Genomic DNA, 16357 nt, shown 5'->3' on the forward strand with positions numbered 1-16357 from the left:
CTACTCAGTCACTAATTACTGTTACTGTACTTTTATTACAAGTATTATACTGTAAAATCAACAGGCTGCATCCTGCTTCAGCTCCTGTGCAGAGCTGATTATTAAATATGTGCAAACAACAGCATGTTTTCAGTCTCTTGCCACATCTGTAAAGACAATAACTTAAAAAAAAAAGAAGCTTGTACCTTGTAGCTCTTCATTAATCAGGAACTATGGATTAAAGTACTGTAGTGTACTGTAATACTGAAAAAAATGTAAGAGAACAACTTCAGATCCTGAGTGTGTGAGGACAGAAGAATCAGCTTTATTTCAATTTTGAGGGATAAAATTTATATTTGAGTTGGATGGTTCTGTTCTCTTTGTGATTACAGGAGCTGCCCTCAGATTCAGACCTCAGCACCACCCCGTGACAGCAGACAGATCATCCAACATGTTCACATGTTAACTGCAAAATGAACTGATGAAAACAATACAAAGGTTAAAGTACCACATGTGCTGTAGTGAAAGCTGCAGCTGTTTTATTGATAAAGTTAAAGACAAAAAAACAAAAGGATTAATCACCCATGTAACTGTGTCACTATATATCAGCATTAACAGGACCTCAGTTTTTATCTCAGACCTGCACAGCTTCCGTTTTAAACACTTGATGTACTCAGCTGTATAAAGAGCACGTTTGAGTTTCTCTAGCACAATTAAATAAAACCTGATGAAGGTCAAAGGTCACAGTTTTCTGCAGATAGTGTGTTATTTACCATAAAGTGATTCAGAGTTATTCATACCAGAGTAACCAGAGAGGATCATATCTTTTTAAATATATAACTTTCTACAGGACTGAATATAATATCTTTATGTAAAAGTCCGGAGCCTCTGGGGAGTATCCGAGTATTTATAACATTACACAAACCAAAGGTCTCCATCACAGTGTTCATGAAATGCTGGGTTTATCCATCTTCTGGGGCGGGCCTACGGAGGAGTGCTGAAGATTTCCCTGTGAGGGAGCTGCTGGTGAAGATCATGAGTCCTGCTTGATCAATGCGATGAGCTTCAGTGTTCCTGGTGTTTCTTAAATGATGCCTCTTTCAGTGGGTCAACAGAACTTCTGGCACAGGACAGCTGTGATGAAAGAAAGGGAAGAAGTTTCTCCAAACCTCTGGACCCAGGAAACCCAGCTTGGTCCTGATGGTCTCCCTCACTAGTTTCTCTCCAGGGTGAAGAGATTTAAACAGTTTTAGATCCATTACACTCACAGTCTTAAATGTTAAAATCTCAAAGGACAGCATTATATTTTTGATATTAACAGTAACTCTGGGCTTCTGTGGAGTGTGTAGCCGATCTCATCGCTGTCTAAAAATGGATTTAAAAAAAAAACATAAGAAGTGCTGAATCCTTCAACAACACAGACTATTAGAGTAGCAGCTGTCTGTGTGAAGCACTTGCTGCAGGGTTGCGCCATGAATGTATTCAGCTGCCAACAAAAAGCAGGACTCAGTGCGGGCAACTGCCATGAGTCTGACGATGTTGGGGTGAGACAGTCTCCTAATAAAACAGAAACATCTCCGAATAAAAAACAAAAAAAATCACGTTTCAACACTGTCGCTAGCTAGAATGAATTAGCCATACAAAAATAGTACTGATTTGATTTCGTACAAAACTAGCTTTCCTTCTGATATGTAACTTTCACAACATAACCGCAACTTAATATAATACAACTGTGGCAAAAATATGAACAAAAGTTAAACTTACCTTGTGTCGTTAGGAGCCTGCACCGCGGTAAAACTCCGGTGAGGTCAATGACCTTACGCTCTCCCACTGTCACACGTTGATGACGTATTTGGAAATCAATTCGGGTGGGACATGACAACACCGCCACCTGCAGGAAGATTTTCTCTCTGTATGGTACCTTGTGTTCTGATACCTGACAACTTTTTTCTTGAGAACTGAGACCTGACAATTTTTTGTCTGATACCTGACAACTTTTTTCTTGAGACCTGACAATGTCCTAAAATGTACACCGTACTTGAGACTGGGGCGGAGGCTCACCTTCCAGCAGGACAACGACCCTAAACATAAAGTCAGGGCAACGATGGAATGGTTTAAAACAAAACATATCCATGTGTTAGAATGGCCCAGTCAAAGTCCAGATCTAAATACAATCGAGAATCTGTGGGGAGATCTGAAAACTGCTGTTCACAAACGCTGTCCATCTAATCTGACTGAGCTGGAGCTTTTTTGCAAAGAAGAATGGGCAAGGATTTCAGTCTGTATTTGTGCAAAGCTGGTAGAGACATACCCTAAAAGACTGGCAGCCATAATTGCAGCAAAAGGTGGTTCTACAAAGTATTGACTCAGGGGGCTGAATAATTACGCACACCACAGGAACAGTGGTGAAGCTTCCCAGGAGTATCAGCCCGACCAAAGTTACTCCAAGAGTAAAGACCTGCAGGTCTCACTAGACTCAGTTAAGGTCAGAGGTCACACAGCTCCAGGTAGGTTGGCATAACTTTTAGACCTTAATAAATGAAGCTATTTAAAAATTGCATTTTGTCCATCATTACAGACAAATGAAAATAATAATAAATGAAATGGGTAATTGCTTTTTCACAGTACTGTTTCAGTACAACGGTGTGCATGAATAGCAGAAGACTAAGTGACTTATGTATGTATGTATGTATGTATGTATGTATGTGTATATATTGTACTATTCTTAGTTAGCGTATTGTCTGTCTTGTCTTAATGTTGGTTTAAAATGGAGCACTGTAACAAAAAATAATTTCCCCCAGGGATCAATAAAGTATTCTGATTCTGACTTCTCTACACTTAATCATCCACAGGTAGCCAGGATAATCACTTCTGCATCACACACACCTACACCTGGCTGCTTTATTCTGCAAGTTTATTACTTTTAATTATTATTATTTTAAGATGCTATGACCAAACAACAACAATCACACCAGCAGTGCGAGGTTTTATTTTTCTAATTAATTTCATTTTTCTGACTGCTGATGAGTTCCAGCAGGATCTGTTGACAAGTATTTGCACATGAGATATGAGCACAGAGGGTTCAACCAGCATGACAGGGAGGAAAAGAGAGGGTGAGGACTCTGATGCCCATGGCTGTTGCAATGACATTCAAGCCTTCTCTCCACAGCTGGATGTTTTAGTGCTTGCTGACTCAAGGGACACCGCCATCACCCGAGCATTCACGAGGGAGCAGCCATCAGCGTGACATTGAGGACCTTGGGGAGCAGTGCCCGTGAAATAGCTCATTGCAGGTGTCCGAGGAGGAATGCCGGTGCTTCTGCAGAGGACAGTAAAGTTCCTCTAGAGACTAATGTTTCTGTGTAATGCGGCCGACCTTGGGAAGAGTTCTGCTGAGGAGCAGGAGAGTGATGATGCTCCTCCCTCCATCTGATCACCACAGTGAGCAACAGCCACCGTCGCTCCTCACTCTTAGCCCTTTGGTATGTTGGTGAAGCTCGGTGCATGCGTAATCCCATTTTCCAGCTCACTTCCTGCCTTTTTCCCATTGGCGTGTGGCATCCCGGAGCTGTGACCCGTCAAATTTCACTCCAGCTGCTGCAGAAATGTCACGCTGGCCTTAGTTTCTGTTTAGTCTGCAAAGCCAATAATTTTAGGGCAAATTGGCAAAACAGGAAAGGTGGCATTTGGATTTCTGTCAGTGCATCTGATTTGGGAATATAACAGTGTTTGTTGACCAAGTGGTTTAAAGTACCAAGTGCACTGCCTGGCCACCACTGGGATTTAACTAAGCAAATAGGTAGCAGGTTTCCACTGGATAATCAGTGCAGCTGGCAACAAGTTATTTAACCCTAGCCGATGCGGTCAGAAGTTGCTGAGTCATTCCTGCTATTCAGTGCCATTTCAAGGTGGCATTATTGTGTCAAATAATTCAACTTTCTATTATTTTGTTTGTTAAACTGTTAGAAAAATATACAAGTCCACATTCTCCATACAGAACACAGGTCAAAGGTTCCCCCTTGTACAATTTTATTTTTAGCCACTTTTGCTCATGTGATGAACAACAGGCTCATGAGGACAAGACTTTTAGCAACCACATGTTCAAAATGACAAATGACAGGTTACACTGTAAATGACACATCAGCGAACCACTAAAACATGATGAAAAGAAGTTGATGAAAGCGTGACGATTACCCTGATCTTGCGTTATCTTCCTGGTTTAAATAAAAGATTTGCATTGCAGGCATTTTATTTTTCAGTATGAAATGGGGCTGCATTTATAGATCATTTTTCTTACCTCAGTTTGCATCGACACTTTGGTCAATTCAGAATCACCAGTTAACCTAACATGCAAACGGACTATGGTAGGAAGCTTGAGAAGACCCATACAGGCACAGGGAGCATATGCAAACACTCCATAGAAAGGTGACAGAGCCAAATAACCAATTATAAAAACCTCAAACAAGCAAGGCTTCTGGGGCATGAAGGTCAGACTGAGAGAGCAAACATAAACTTAGACACCCTGTTAGAGTTGGACCAGCCTTATTTAATAGATGATGATAAACACGCACTGATGGGGAAACGCAGTATGCTTCAGAACTGCGTGATGTTACGTCTTGACGTGTCGGGTCTCATGATATTTTTATACCAATGTTAATCTGTGATTGATGCATCTGTGGCCCTCTCACCAACGTAAGATCATCTCCGTCTGCTGCCGAGAGGCCTCGTAGTGTCTGAAATCAGAGCTCTGTAACAGAACCCAGTTACTTTCAACAGCCAGACATCAATGCCACGGTTAAACAAAGGGTACAATACTGAGCAAATACAGGCCTTCGGTTACCCCAGGACCTCTGATAGTTTGTTACCTCACTGAAAACAAGACGGGAACATTTGCTGGCAGAAGAGAGGAACCCTTCCTAGACGACCAGAATTAAAAATCAGCAGGAACTGACGATTTTCACAGCACGATTTAGGAGATTAATTCTGCACATTCATCTCCACTCGGATCTTTTTTTAGACTCCTTTGGGTACATTAGTTTGTCATTTCCAGTGCATGTGTGAATGACAAACTTCCAACTGAAAAGAAAATGGCTCGATCTGCGTTTCTAACATTCAGTTAAAACATGCACCCCACCCCAAGTTTTGAATTTAGATAAATTTTTTGAATTTATCTAATTTTAGCCATTGGTAGCTTTACTTTTTTTTTTTCTCCTTTAAATCGATCTATTGATCTACTAGGATTTTCCTACATAACCATCTTTAAGGTTTATAGAGAATGGTTTGAGCCCAATTGCTTTAAGCTGATAGGAAGAAAACAGAAAACAAATAACCCCTCCTTACAACCAAGGTATGCAGAAGAGCATCTCTGAAGGCACAGTGTTTGAAATAGGGCTATGCGATATGACCAAAGTCTCATATCCCGATATAAGAATTCTATCGTCTTGATAACGATATAAATCACAAAAATGTAAGATTTTCTGTAAATTATGTGAATCTCGGGCAGCTCGACTTGCGGGAAGTGTTTCCAGCTGCACGTCATGTAGCTTGAGTCGAGTGTTTTAACCGATGTATGAAACTATATATTTCTAGACATAAGTTGTAACGGCCGTTTTTATTTTTTAGCACCTGGCGGCTTTTTTACTTCTCATCCGTAAATAATCTGCTCTTTCACGTAATTCAGTTTATTTTGAAAAGTCTCAACAGGATCTTGAGCTTTATTGTGAAAAGTTTGTGGAAAATAACCAAGCGGACACGCGATGGTGTTACCGTCGTTGTTGCTAACCATAAAGCATAAAAGAGGCGCTTGTCCGACCGTAGTGTGGTTAGATTAAATATAAGAGAAAGAAAGAACTTTGAGAAATTAATATAGCCACTACAGTGACCATCAAAACGATGAAAAAAATATTGCCGTAAACAGTTTATTTTGCGACACCACGAAACAAACGATAGCGTAAAATGAAACTAGACGTTTTTATATAGTCATCCGATATACATTGTTATATCGAACAGCCCTAGTTTGAAACCTTGAAGCAGAAGACCACACTGGGTGCCACATATGATAAATCTCCAAAAACCGTGTCATGCACCTTGTTGAAGCCATGAATAAAAGCAAAAAGGGCTCTAACCCAATACGACTTGTTTTTTTGTTTTTTTTAAGAGTGCAAGAATACATTGACGAGAAGCACACCGTTAGGATCTTTATGTTTTATTCCAGCACAAGTTTGTTTGTGTTGTAAAATGGCTGTGTAGCTAGGAATTAAAGGAGAAGTACAAAATGGAAAATTACAGACAGTTCTAGTATAATTTGTTTAAATCCCTATTGTGTTTATGTCCTAAAACCACATCTAGGAAAACATGATTTCCCTGCCTTCTTTGGAAACATGGTCAACAAATTGAAAAAAGAGGGGGAAAAAAAAGATTTTAAAAAATGCTTCAGTTTAAGTCACGCTCACAATGGAGGGGAATCTGAAAGGGTCAAAGGATGAAACACCATTACAGCCTGATTTTACATGTTTTCACCTACCTAACTAGCCAGGTAGCCCTTTTTTTTTTTTGCATTTCACACATTTTTTTATTTTTATTTTTTATTTAAATCAACAGTGGCACAGAGGGAGGGCAGCAGCTACTAGAAATGCACCTTTTGGGCATTTTTTTTTTTACAACAATAATAATCACTGCTCCTCAATCATTTTCATATTAAAGCAGGCTAAGCAAAACCACAACATGAGTACATTCGAGAGAGAACATCTGCATCTTCGCAGGGGCCCTGGTGGAGTTTCCCCCTCAGAGATTTCTCCCTCACTGGACCAGTTTTACCTGGACACCCCAAAATCTTTCCTCACAGCAACGTTTGTCGAGCGTTTAAAGCGAGGGAACAGCATTATTCAGAGGACTGTGGTCAACCAGAACATCTGGTAAGGCGTTAATAGTTTTTCCCGCAAAACTGGGACCGTGTGTCGCTTTTCACATGGACCTACAGCAGCTATAACCTCACAGAAACGGATCACACGTCAACTTCCTGGTCAAAACAATACGGGATAACACTGATAAGTGAAGAGGGGGAGGGGATAAAATCCTTGCTTTCTTCCTATTTTTTTAAAAAACATTCATATCTTGAAATAAATTGTTTTGAAATGTTCACGAACCAAAAAGAAACAAAGAAAAGAGACAGGCTTCAGTCATTTCACACATTTCCTCAGCTTTGTTATATACAAGATTTAAACATACTGGGACATAAGGACAGAGCAGTTCAAGTAATTTAAAAAGAAACTAAAAATTTGAAACCGCAGCCACACTCTGACAACACAGAGCAATACAACTTGAATCATATATCAACAATGGTTGGATGGGGGTGTGGGGGGGAAATAAAGACGACCACACACTCACTTAGGCAGGTTATGCTGTAAATTTACAGTAATGATGACACCTATAGTTCTGTAAGCCAAAATTTCTATTGTAGAATGCATTAGGGTATCTTTCTATAAAAATCATGTTTATTTTCCGTGTCTTTTTCCCCACCTCGACAACAATAAGCATATGGCTTAAATATTTGTAAAACTACGTAGTCCGATGGGGGAACAGTGTCTCTGCCTTCTCAGTCTTGCTGAAGCGATCCTCTGCTGTATCGGTATTTATTTTGGAAAGCAGAGAAAGTAGGGTTACTTTTTTCAAATCCAAAATCTTGCCAGTACTTTTCTTTTTGTTTCATTTGAAATAAGTGTTACATCAAATCTCACCAAGGGAGGAAAAAAAGAAAAAGAAAATCCAATCCCTTAATCAAGCGCCACATTATAGCCATCGTCCCTTTTAGCGTTTTCAGTCAAGCCACCAGTGTAAACATGATCCCCCCGTTTCTCAGCAAACTCACGGACACGGAAAAAAAGAGTCCAGACAAGAGAGAAAAAACAAAGAACACTTTAGAAAAAGAAAAGAAAAGAAAAAAGAAAAAAAAGACATCAACAACAAATACAGTGGCCGTTGTTGTGAAGATATGCGGGCTAAGGGAGGAGAAAAAAAAGAAGAAAACACCGACAGCTACCGTTCAGGAGGTTTTCCTGGAGCAGGGAGCAGTTAGGGCAGTATGGATCCTTAGTGCAATGACAGTCAGAGGAGCGGCCGGCTGCTCGGCCTCAGCGTTCGTACGGCCGCTCGCTCTGCAAAATGTAGCCAGCTGACTCATCAGCGGACCAAAAGATGTCCGGTGGGCTTCGTCGACTCTCGCCAGAAGGAAGAATAAGGGCAGACATGATGCTTCTGGTCACACATATTCCTGCACACGCATTCGCATCCAGTCACACTTTACTCTGTAAAACTACTGCGGCGAAAGCCTGGGAGGGGGGAGAGGGGGGAAGAGTCCAGTCCAGAGCATCTTCTGGAGGAGTCCTGAGCCTCATATCGTTACCTTTGAAACAAAAGTCATGTACGTGTGAGTGTCTACATGTATGAGGACGTGTAAACATCAAAATGTGGGTCGTGACAAGTGAGATTATTCTGCTAGGCCGCCTCTCTCGTGTGTGTGTGTGGGGTGTTAGGGTTGTGTTAAAGTTAGTTAACTATGCCTGTAACCAGTTTCATATCGTATGGGGTTTGTGTGTAATCTGCGTGTTTTTGTACTTTGTCTTCATATGTTTTCCTGTCAAGTCTCGCCTCTGAAAATTGTACATTCATCCATCGTATGGGGGGAGGGGGGTTATGTATGACACTTGGGCCACACACCATCCAATCCTGAGGCTCTCCCAGTGGTCCAATAAAGACTCCCGTCTCATCAGCGCACTCAGAATAAACAGCAGTAGATGTACTGGAGGACGCTGTACCACATGTAGCCTGAGGCGAAAGCAAACGACTGGATCAGGCACAGCCACACTGGGTCGAGGGTCATCTGCCGGGAAACCGCCTCCTTCTGTCCTTCTGGAGGAGGGAATGATCCTGTTGGGGGACGAATAAATGCAGACTCATCACCAGGATGCTCTTATGTGCTTTCTCTTGGGTTTTGTGCTTATTTGGTTATGATAACTTGTAACTACCAACAGAGGTTCAGGCAAAGCACCCCCTATTTTGGTCATAAGTCTGGGTGCTCCTGGTAACTTATTTACTTACTTGTTGTTCCTAGGCTATTGAAAAGTAGAATGGGGGGCTGCAGAAGGCTGCAGGGAGTTTTTCCTTCCCACAGTTGCCAAGTGCTAGCTAATAGTTTTACTAGTCAACTAATTAGCATAAAAGTAGGGGAAAAAACTGAGTAATAAACTGTAGGCAAAAGTCAGTGAAGCAACTTTCATGTACGAAACACTAGGAAGGCAAACTTTGTGTTTATATTTAAGAGAATTTGAAAGAGTCAATAACATGCTTCACTAATGAAACTGTATTTTAAATGTTACCTAGTGCATTGTGAATAACATTGCTAGTTAGTTTTTGCCACCAAGTTGGAAAATACATGTTGTCCCTAGCGACAGATGGGTGCCAGGCGGTCGCTGACTGGTCTATAGACCTGTGTGCTTATTCACTTGCCCCAACATCTAGTGTCTAGCTGACTAGTGACAAACATCCCCAATATAGAGTAAAAACATTAAGATTTATTTTGAAATTTCTACCAGTAAGCAGCTCATCAGCCTCATTACTTTATAGATGAATCTGGTAACAGGTTTGCATTTTCCATCAGTGTGGCAATGTCAGGTAATATTTCCATTGACAGATGAAGGTACCTTATATTGATTCTTACTGCACCTGTTGTGTAAGGTTGCACAGTTAAGAGATTTTCACATAAACATTGGACAATTTCAGAGGGGATTAGGATGGAATATTTTTTTAAGGGAATTGCTTGTACACTGCTGGAAAAGTCGGTGCTTTTGGTGAGGAAGTAGGATGGATAAATTGTGCAGAAGAAGATGCCCACCAAATGCACCAGGTACCTCGCCTACACTGCTGGAGTCCAACATTATAGAGATTTTGTATGCGAGAGCATGTCTCGGTTTTTCTACAAAATGTAGAAATGCTGCTGTAGTACATGACAAATGTGTCAGCACGATTGTTTGGGCTTAAATTTAAAGAAATAAAAGTGCAAAATTGCAGAAAAGGTTCTAGCAGCTTATTGGCCAGACTGCTCTGTAGTTATGAAACAAAAGGTTTTGTTAATTTAAATAAATAAATAATTAAAAAAAAAAAAAATCAGCATTTTCTGTGAATTAACGGATTCATTTATTACCGTGAACCCATAATAAAAATGAACATTTCTATAGAAGTTAGTAAAAAACACATTAAGTTTTATGTAATGTATATGTTTATAATGTCCAAACTTTATGCCCTCCTTCACATTTTCCAAAGTGAAGACATTGCTAGGTCGATTTTGGCCCGTGGTCCTCATGTTTGACACCATCGGTATAAAAGATGGACAGCTACAGTGACATCACAGACAGACCTCTGAAATCCCTTTCTGACATCTTGCAATAATCTTTTTTGGCTTTGTCACTTTGGTATCCTCAAACTGCATTTGATGCAAGCGGGCGGATCGGACTGTGAAAGTGCACCCTCATTGATTACCAACTCATCAATTTTAGATATATGCTGGATAATCATCTCTTCTAACTTTAAGAACGACCAAATTTTACAAAATGGACTCGATATTTTATCCAGCATGACCCAATAAGGGTGACTGACACTGAAATTCATTAGTAAAATATATATAGTGGTTCACTATCCCATATATTTTAGTAGGACAAGAAGTCTTTTTGCAACCACACACATCGCCAACTGGTGGCTTTTAAAATGAATGCAGGTTCAATGCAAATGAACATTGGCTTCACTTTTCAGAGCCTGAAACTAGCTCCAACTTTTTGCCTGTTTTAACTGTGTTAAGCTAGGCTGCTGCACACTATTCACTGTTAGACTGAGTATAGTTAACTCAAACTGTGCTCTTGTTATTAGGAGCACTTTTGTCATCTATTTCTGGCTTGTGCACGCTCAGGGAACAAATGTGAAGTGCTCAGGCAGGTGTATTTAACATTCAACTGCACAGGTTCTCCATTCTTGATCAATACTATCAGCATCATCCACTTTACACCCTGACATTTAGAGCAGGGTAAAGGAGAAAGCAGCATAGCCTCAAACCACAGCAAAGCGCAGTAAAGACAGAATATTTAGCTGAAATGAGACCACTGCCAATAAATTGAAGTCAAAGCAGTGGTATTGGATAAAGCTGAACCAGTTCATCCCTAGTACCATAGTTCTTCAGTTTGATTTTACCACAGTAACATACCTGTGTCGTAGAAATGGGCCAGTAGATCTTCTTTCTCCACAAACCTCTGATATAGCCAGTCAGTCAGGGCCTCAGCCTCCACAGGAACCTCTTTTATCGGGTACATCCTGAGGAGAGAAGAAAAAAAAAAGAAAAAAAAAAAGAGCCGGGCAGTCAGGGAGAGACAAAGATGAAACACAGCAAAGGGTTTCTGGAGTCTCACTCAGCAAAAATTGTCTGGATTGATCTGTCGTGCAAGCTGCAGTCCAAAATCCCAGGGAGTCAGCTGTGGACCCTGTGCACAGCAGTCCATTTCAACCTGGCGTCTATTACAGCAGCCTGTGTTTGCTGTAGCTTCAGCTTGTTTGGGGGACTCATTAGCTGGCCAGCTCATCAGAGTGTCACAGAGAGACAGAAGTGCTGAGGGAGCCCCCGACAGCAGACAGACCACTCACTGAGCTCGCTCAAAAGTGAGTGGGAGGAGAAAGTCAGATTTTCTCTCTGTCCCTTTTTTCCCCTCAAACTGACAAAGTTAGATCAGTGCAGCTCTCAACAAACATAGAAGCTACATTTGTAAGTCACAGAGAAGCCACACTATTAAATCCTGGAAATTCAGCTTCCAACTCATCTATAGCCATACAGAGGAACTAGTAAAGCTGCAAACTGCAGTTACTTTTTAATCATCTGGTAGTTTCTTCATTTATAACTTTGCATATAGATGCTAGGGACTTATAGTTACGGTGCCAGCATTTGTTACCCGCCAGGCCTCGGCCTGAGGTCCTTAGGTATTGACAAAAAGGTGATCGAGCATTTATTTATTTATTTTAGACTACTGAGCGTTACACGGTTATATTCCTCATGTACTTGCACTTGAGTCTTGTACAGCTAATTTCAAAATTCACATTCTAATGCTTTATTATGTTTAAATGTGTCTGCATGACGCACTTTATGCTTCTTTTGATAAATGCTTTTAATTTTATGATCATGTAAAACAAAGAAAACAGCCATTTCTCACATTAGGAGAGCAGAGTCTGGTAGAGATTTGATACATTTTTGCCTTGAAATGACTCAAATCACTGTGAATCACTTGTGCTTTATGAGATGTTTTCAGTGGTCATGAATATTTATATTCAAGCATTCCCTTCGTAAAACTTCGCGTAGTGGTTCTCAGACTTTCACTGGCACCCTCCCCCTCACTCGCTCACTCACAATAAAGAAGGATCCAAGTTGAATGTTAGCAAAACAAAAAGTTCATCTTGTAAGATCAGCAAAGCCTTCGATATATTGCTTACACATCATTTTGAATTCAAACTGAAAGTAGCTGTTTCTGTACCTCAAAAACTGACTTGATGAAGGTATGATAGGAAAAGTGTCTGAAGAATAAAGATGTACTAAAGAAGACCTGAATGGATCTGGACTAAAACTAATTAAAACCTCCCTGTAAGTGTTTAAGCAGCTCTTAAACACTCTAAAAACGTGACAACCTAGAAGACGAAGAAAACTAGAAAATATTCCCATTTAAGAAGACATCACAAAAAAAAAAAAAAAAAAAAAAAAAAATTGTATTTTTCGTTAATAAATTCATCACTTCTAGATGGCTCAAACTCAATTTTGGATGAGAAATCTGTGTCTGAACAAACTGAATGACTGATTTGGTGGCTGACGTTGCACAAACTGTAGGTGGCTGATAAAAACGGTCACTGTTAAACAGCATAAAAAGTGCCGATGAAATCTCGTCTCTAGCCAGAAGGGGTCTCCAACAGGCTGCACTCCCACACAGCCTGCCTCTGGTCACCTTCAAATAGAGGTTACAGTCTCCTCCCTTAGACAAAGCATTTCCTCTGCGCTCAATATTCCTGACCAGATAATGTTTGCAGTAAAAGTACATCCGCACCATTGAGAAAAGCATCTTACGAAAGGAATAGCAAGTAACGAGTATGATGCTAAAACGATCATTTAAAATGTGACCTGTGGGTTCATCGTTTAAATGTAACTGAAGAGAAGAGGCACGTTTCTAAAAGGCCTGCTGCAGACATGATTGCCATGACGATTACCTGTGCAACTAAATGAATCAGTATTCACATGAGGCTCTGAATACAATTATAAATATTAAAGAAACAATGAAAAATGACGAGTAATAGCCTGGATAATGTTTAATCTATTAGTTATCAAGCCAAAAGGAATCAATTAGTTGCCCCCAGTTGGATGAATTTATTAAAATCAACCAAGCAAAACAAGAAATAAGGGATTGAATTGATAAAATAATCTTTACTTGCAGACTTACTCAACAAAATGAATAAGAAGATACTCTAAATGAAATTATGACTTTTTAATAACCAGAGCAAACAGTCACATGAAACCTTCCATTTCCAAGTTTAAAATGTTGAAATTTTTTTTAATTTGAAACAAATGCTTATCACAGAGCATTTTTTGTCTCTTTTTTAATGTAATGGGTTAAACAGGCTCAGTGTAAAGGGACTGATGCAAAGATGGAGAGTCGCTGCAGTAAAGACTTGATCTTTGAACTGAAACCGTCAGTATGACCAAATGAGGGAAAGGCTCGGCCTGCTTGCCCCACAAACGAGGAGGACAGGAGCTGGTGATTGTGCACAAGCTCCCTCGTCTGGTTTATATACTTCAAGCGCATGTCTATAGACACTCCTGCTCATTATCCAGCAGTTCACGGTGTGGGTGTTGCTCTGAACAAGATCCTGTCTAAGCAGACCAACTTTTATGTCCCTGCCAGCAAGAAACGCCTGTTAAAATTCAAGTTAAAGCTGACTCAAGTCAACCACTTTCATCCGTTAAAGGCTCTAACAGAGCTGAACTTTTGAAGATAAAACAGCTTTTGACCAACAGCTACATTGGGCCCCCTGAACGGCTCAGCCTGCCCAGAACTGCTGTGGAAACCTGATCGGGTGATTATAGGCCAAAGCAAGACGTTCCTCGAAGCTTCTTCTCCTGTGTTTGCAGGTATCAGGTCTCCTCCTTGTTACTGATGTGTCATAGGAGCCAACAGCACTGAGGCTTTGTCTGAGCACTAAGAAAAGAGAAACTAAGAGACTGAACGCAATAGGAACATTATTATCTTTTAATAACAGTACAGAAATCAAGCGAGTTACCACCATAACAACAAAAGCCACTAAGTGCTTCTAGTTTAGTTTATGGTTGGCCATTTTTGACTTTGGGTGCATAAATAGCGTCTATTAAAAGCACAAATCTTCAGATAATTGACTGCCTTTTTGCAGTAATGATCATCAATGTGGCATCATTAAATAAAAGCGAATGAATTAATTAATTTATGATTTGCAAAGCCATGCAAGGCTTGAGAGTCTTTCACACCTGCTCCACTATAGGATGCCTTTGAAGGGCTCTCATGCTCCAAAATGTAAACCAATAGTGCTGTAACTGTGGCAGAGGGAAACAAAAACCGACTCGGGCCACTTATCAAGAGGGTTGGAACGTTTAGGGCGTTGGGTAGCAGGTGGCTGCCACAGTGGTTTCCTGCAGCTGAAATATTCATGCACAAATCAGGATCTTGTTGGTGTTCAGAGCAGCTGCAGGAGCTGAGGTTGAAGGCGGTGATGCTGGTTCGGGCCCACAAACAAAACTCCCCACCAAAAAACAAAAAAACCCCCCAAAAAACAAAACCCAGCACGCATAGATGGAACACACTCGCCCGTATCAGCTGCTTTCTCTGCTTTATCAGCCTGGTTTGTTTGGCGAACAATGGCCATAACCACATCTGCAGAAGTGGCTCCAGATAAACCACTGACAAACCAAATCACTCAGTTTATGGGATGTTCACTGGTTTCATTTCCTGCTCAGAAACCAACTGACGCTTCATTTGCATCTCACACCAGCTGCAAGAATATTTTCTAATTACAGCTCTAAGTAACCATCATGATCATTTATCTTTCAGGTTAAGCGGCTTTTTCTTTCTCCAACAGTACAGTGGCACAGTGGGTAGCACCATCACCTCAGACCAAGAAGGTCTTTGGCTCCCACACAAACGCAAAGCAGGAGATGAAGCATCGCCAAATATGTTTCCAAACCATCTTCATTCTAAGCCAAAGACTAAAAAATATGGTGAAGCAAATATTCCCTTTGGCTTCACCTGCACAAGTGCATAATTGGTTTTCCCTGCGTCAGGAGCAGGCGCTGGGCTCTCCAAATCACGGACAAACAGAATTCCACATTCTTGATTTTTAGTTCACAAACACTTCTTATAACGACTCCTTGTAAAGCAAAGGGGGGTCTAGCAAAAAAAGTTTGGGAACCACTGGCCTAACCTGAGGCTTCAAAGCAGGACTTCAGAAAACGGGGGATTTGCTACTAGTAACCTGATCTGACAACATTATTCTCCCTGACAGATACAAAACTAATAATAATAATAATAATAATAATAATAATAATAATAATAATAATAATAAAAAATTATTTTTTAAAAAGGTGAAATGAGGTCAAAATAGACCTGGGTACCCCGCCCACTTAAAGTTGTGGGGAAATACTAGAAACAACTTTATACGTCTTTCAGAAAATGTCCTCTAAAAGTGAACATTTAAAAACCTCTAAACTATCCATGCACAGTATGCAGCATTTGTCTATACTCTAAATCCATCTTTACAGAGTATTTAAGAAAAATATGAAGGATTATATGTCCTATTGCATCTGCACAAGTTACTATGACATAATTATTGGCTGCCTTCACTTTAAATCTCTTAAAATTTCTTTCTGGTGTCACTACACACAAACAAAGCTCTGCTGGATGTATGTATAAGGATATCACTCCAAACACTTTTTTTTTCTTTCATTTTTAATAGCTGGTAAATTAGCAAGAATCCAAGAGCATGTGACACTGAAAAATATAAATCTCTAAAAGTTAAGGATTTAAATTTTAGGTAAGAAGAAATTTTTAGGTTAGCGATGAGGGCCACGACTCTGCTGGCTGCTGATGTCTTAAAGTTGTGAACATCATCATGGTCTCACTCACAGGAAACAAATAGACCGGTCAATCAGTGCATCGCTGCACCTACGGGTCGCATCATTACAGTGGCTGCCGGAGGACGAGCCGAGCGCTCTCTAACAATGCTCCGCTGCGTTTGCAGTGGTGTGAAAAATGAAACGCTGCTCTGCTGTGCCAATGTTGTG

General features: G+C 40.4%; 1 protein-coding gene and 1 long non-coding RNA gene across 3 annotated transcripts in view; both read right to left on the bottom strand.

Moving 5' to 3' along the window:
- Positions 1-282: 282 nt before the first annotated feature.
- LOC143412625 (uncharacterized) lies at positions 283-1977 on the bottom strand. Its single transcript, XR_013093140.1, has 2 exons — positions 1744-1977; positions 283-1536 (listed from the first exon to the last, which is right to left on the bottom strand). It is a non-coding gene; the product is annotated as an uncharacterized LOC143412625 (long non-coding RNA).
- Positions 1978-5257: 3280 nt separating this feature from the next.
- lpgat1 (lysophosphatidylglycerol acyltransferase 1) overlaps positions 5258-16357 on the bottom strand; it is a 66887-nt gene continuing 55787 nt past the window's right edge. The window contains exons 7-9 of one of the 2 annotated variants that reach the window (XR_013093141.1): positions 11228-11334; positions 8695-8904; positions 5258-8380 (exon numbers count right to left, since the gene is read on the bottom strand). Coding sequence is in view for 1 of the 2 variants with exons in the window: in XM_076873968.1 (XP_076730083.1) it covers positions 8753-8904; positions 11228-11334 (259 nt within the window). In the remaining variant the exon portion in view is untranslated. Of the gene's footprint in view, positions 8905-11227; positions 11335-16357 lie in introns of both variants that reach the window. The other variant, XM_076873968.1, reaches the window with a different exon arrangement.

This window comes from Maylandia zebra, linkage group LG15 (assembly GCF_041146795.1).
Source record: "Maylandia zebra isolate NMK-2024a linkage group LG15, Mzebra_GT3a, whole genome shotgun sequence".
Taxonomy (NCBI): Eukaryota; Metazoa; Chordata; class Actinopteri; order Cichliformes; family Cichlidae; genus Maylandia; species Maylandia zebra.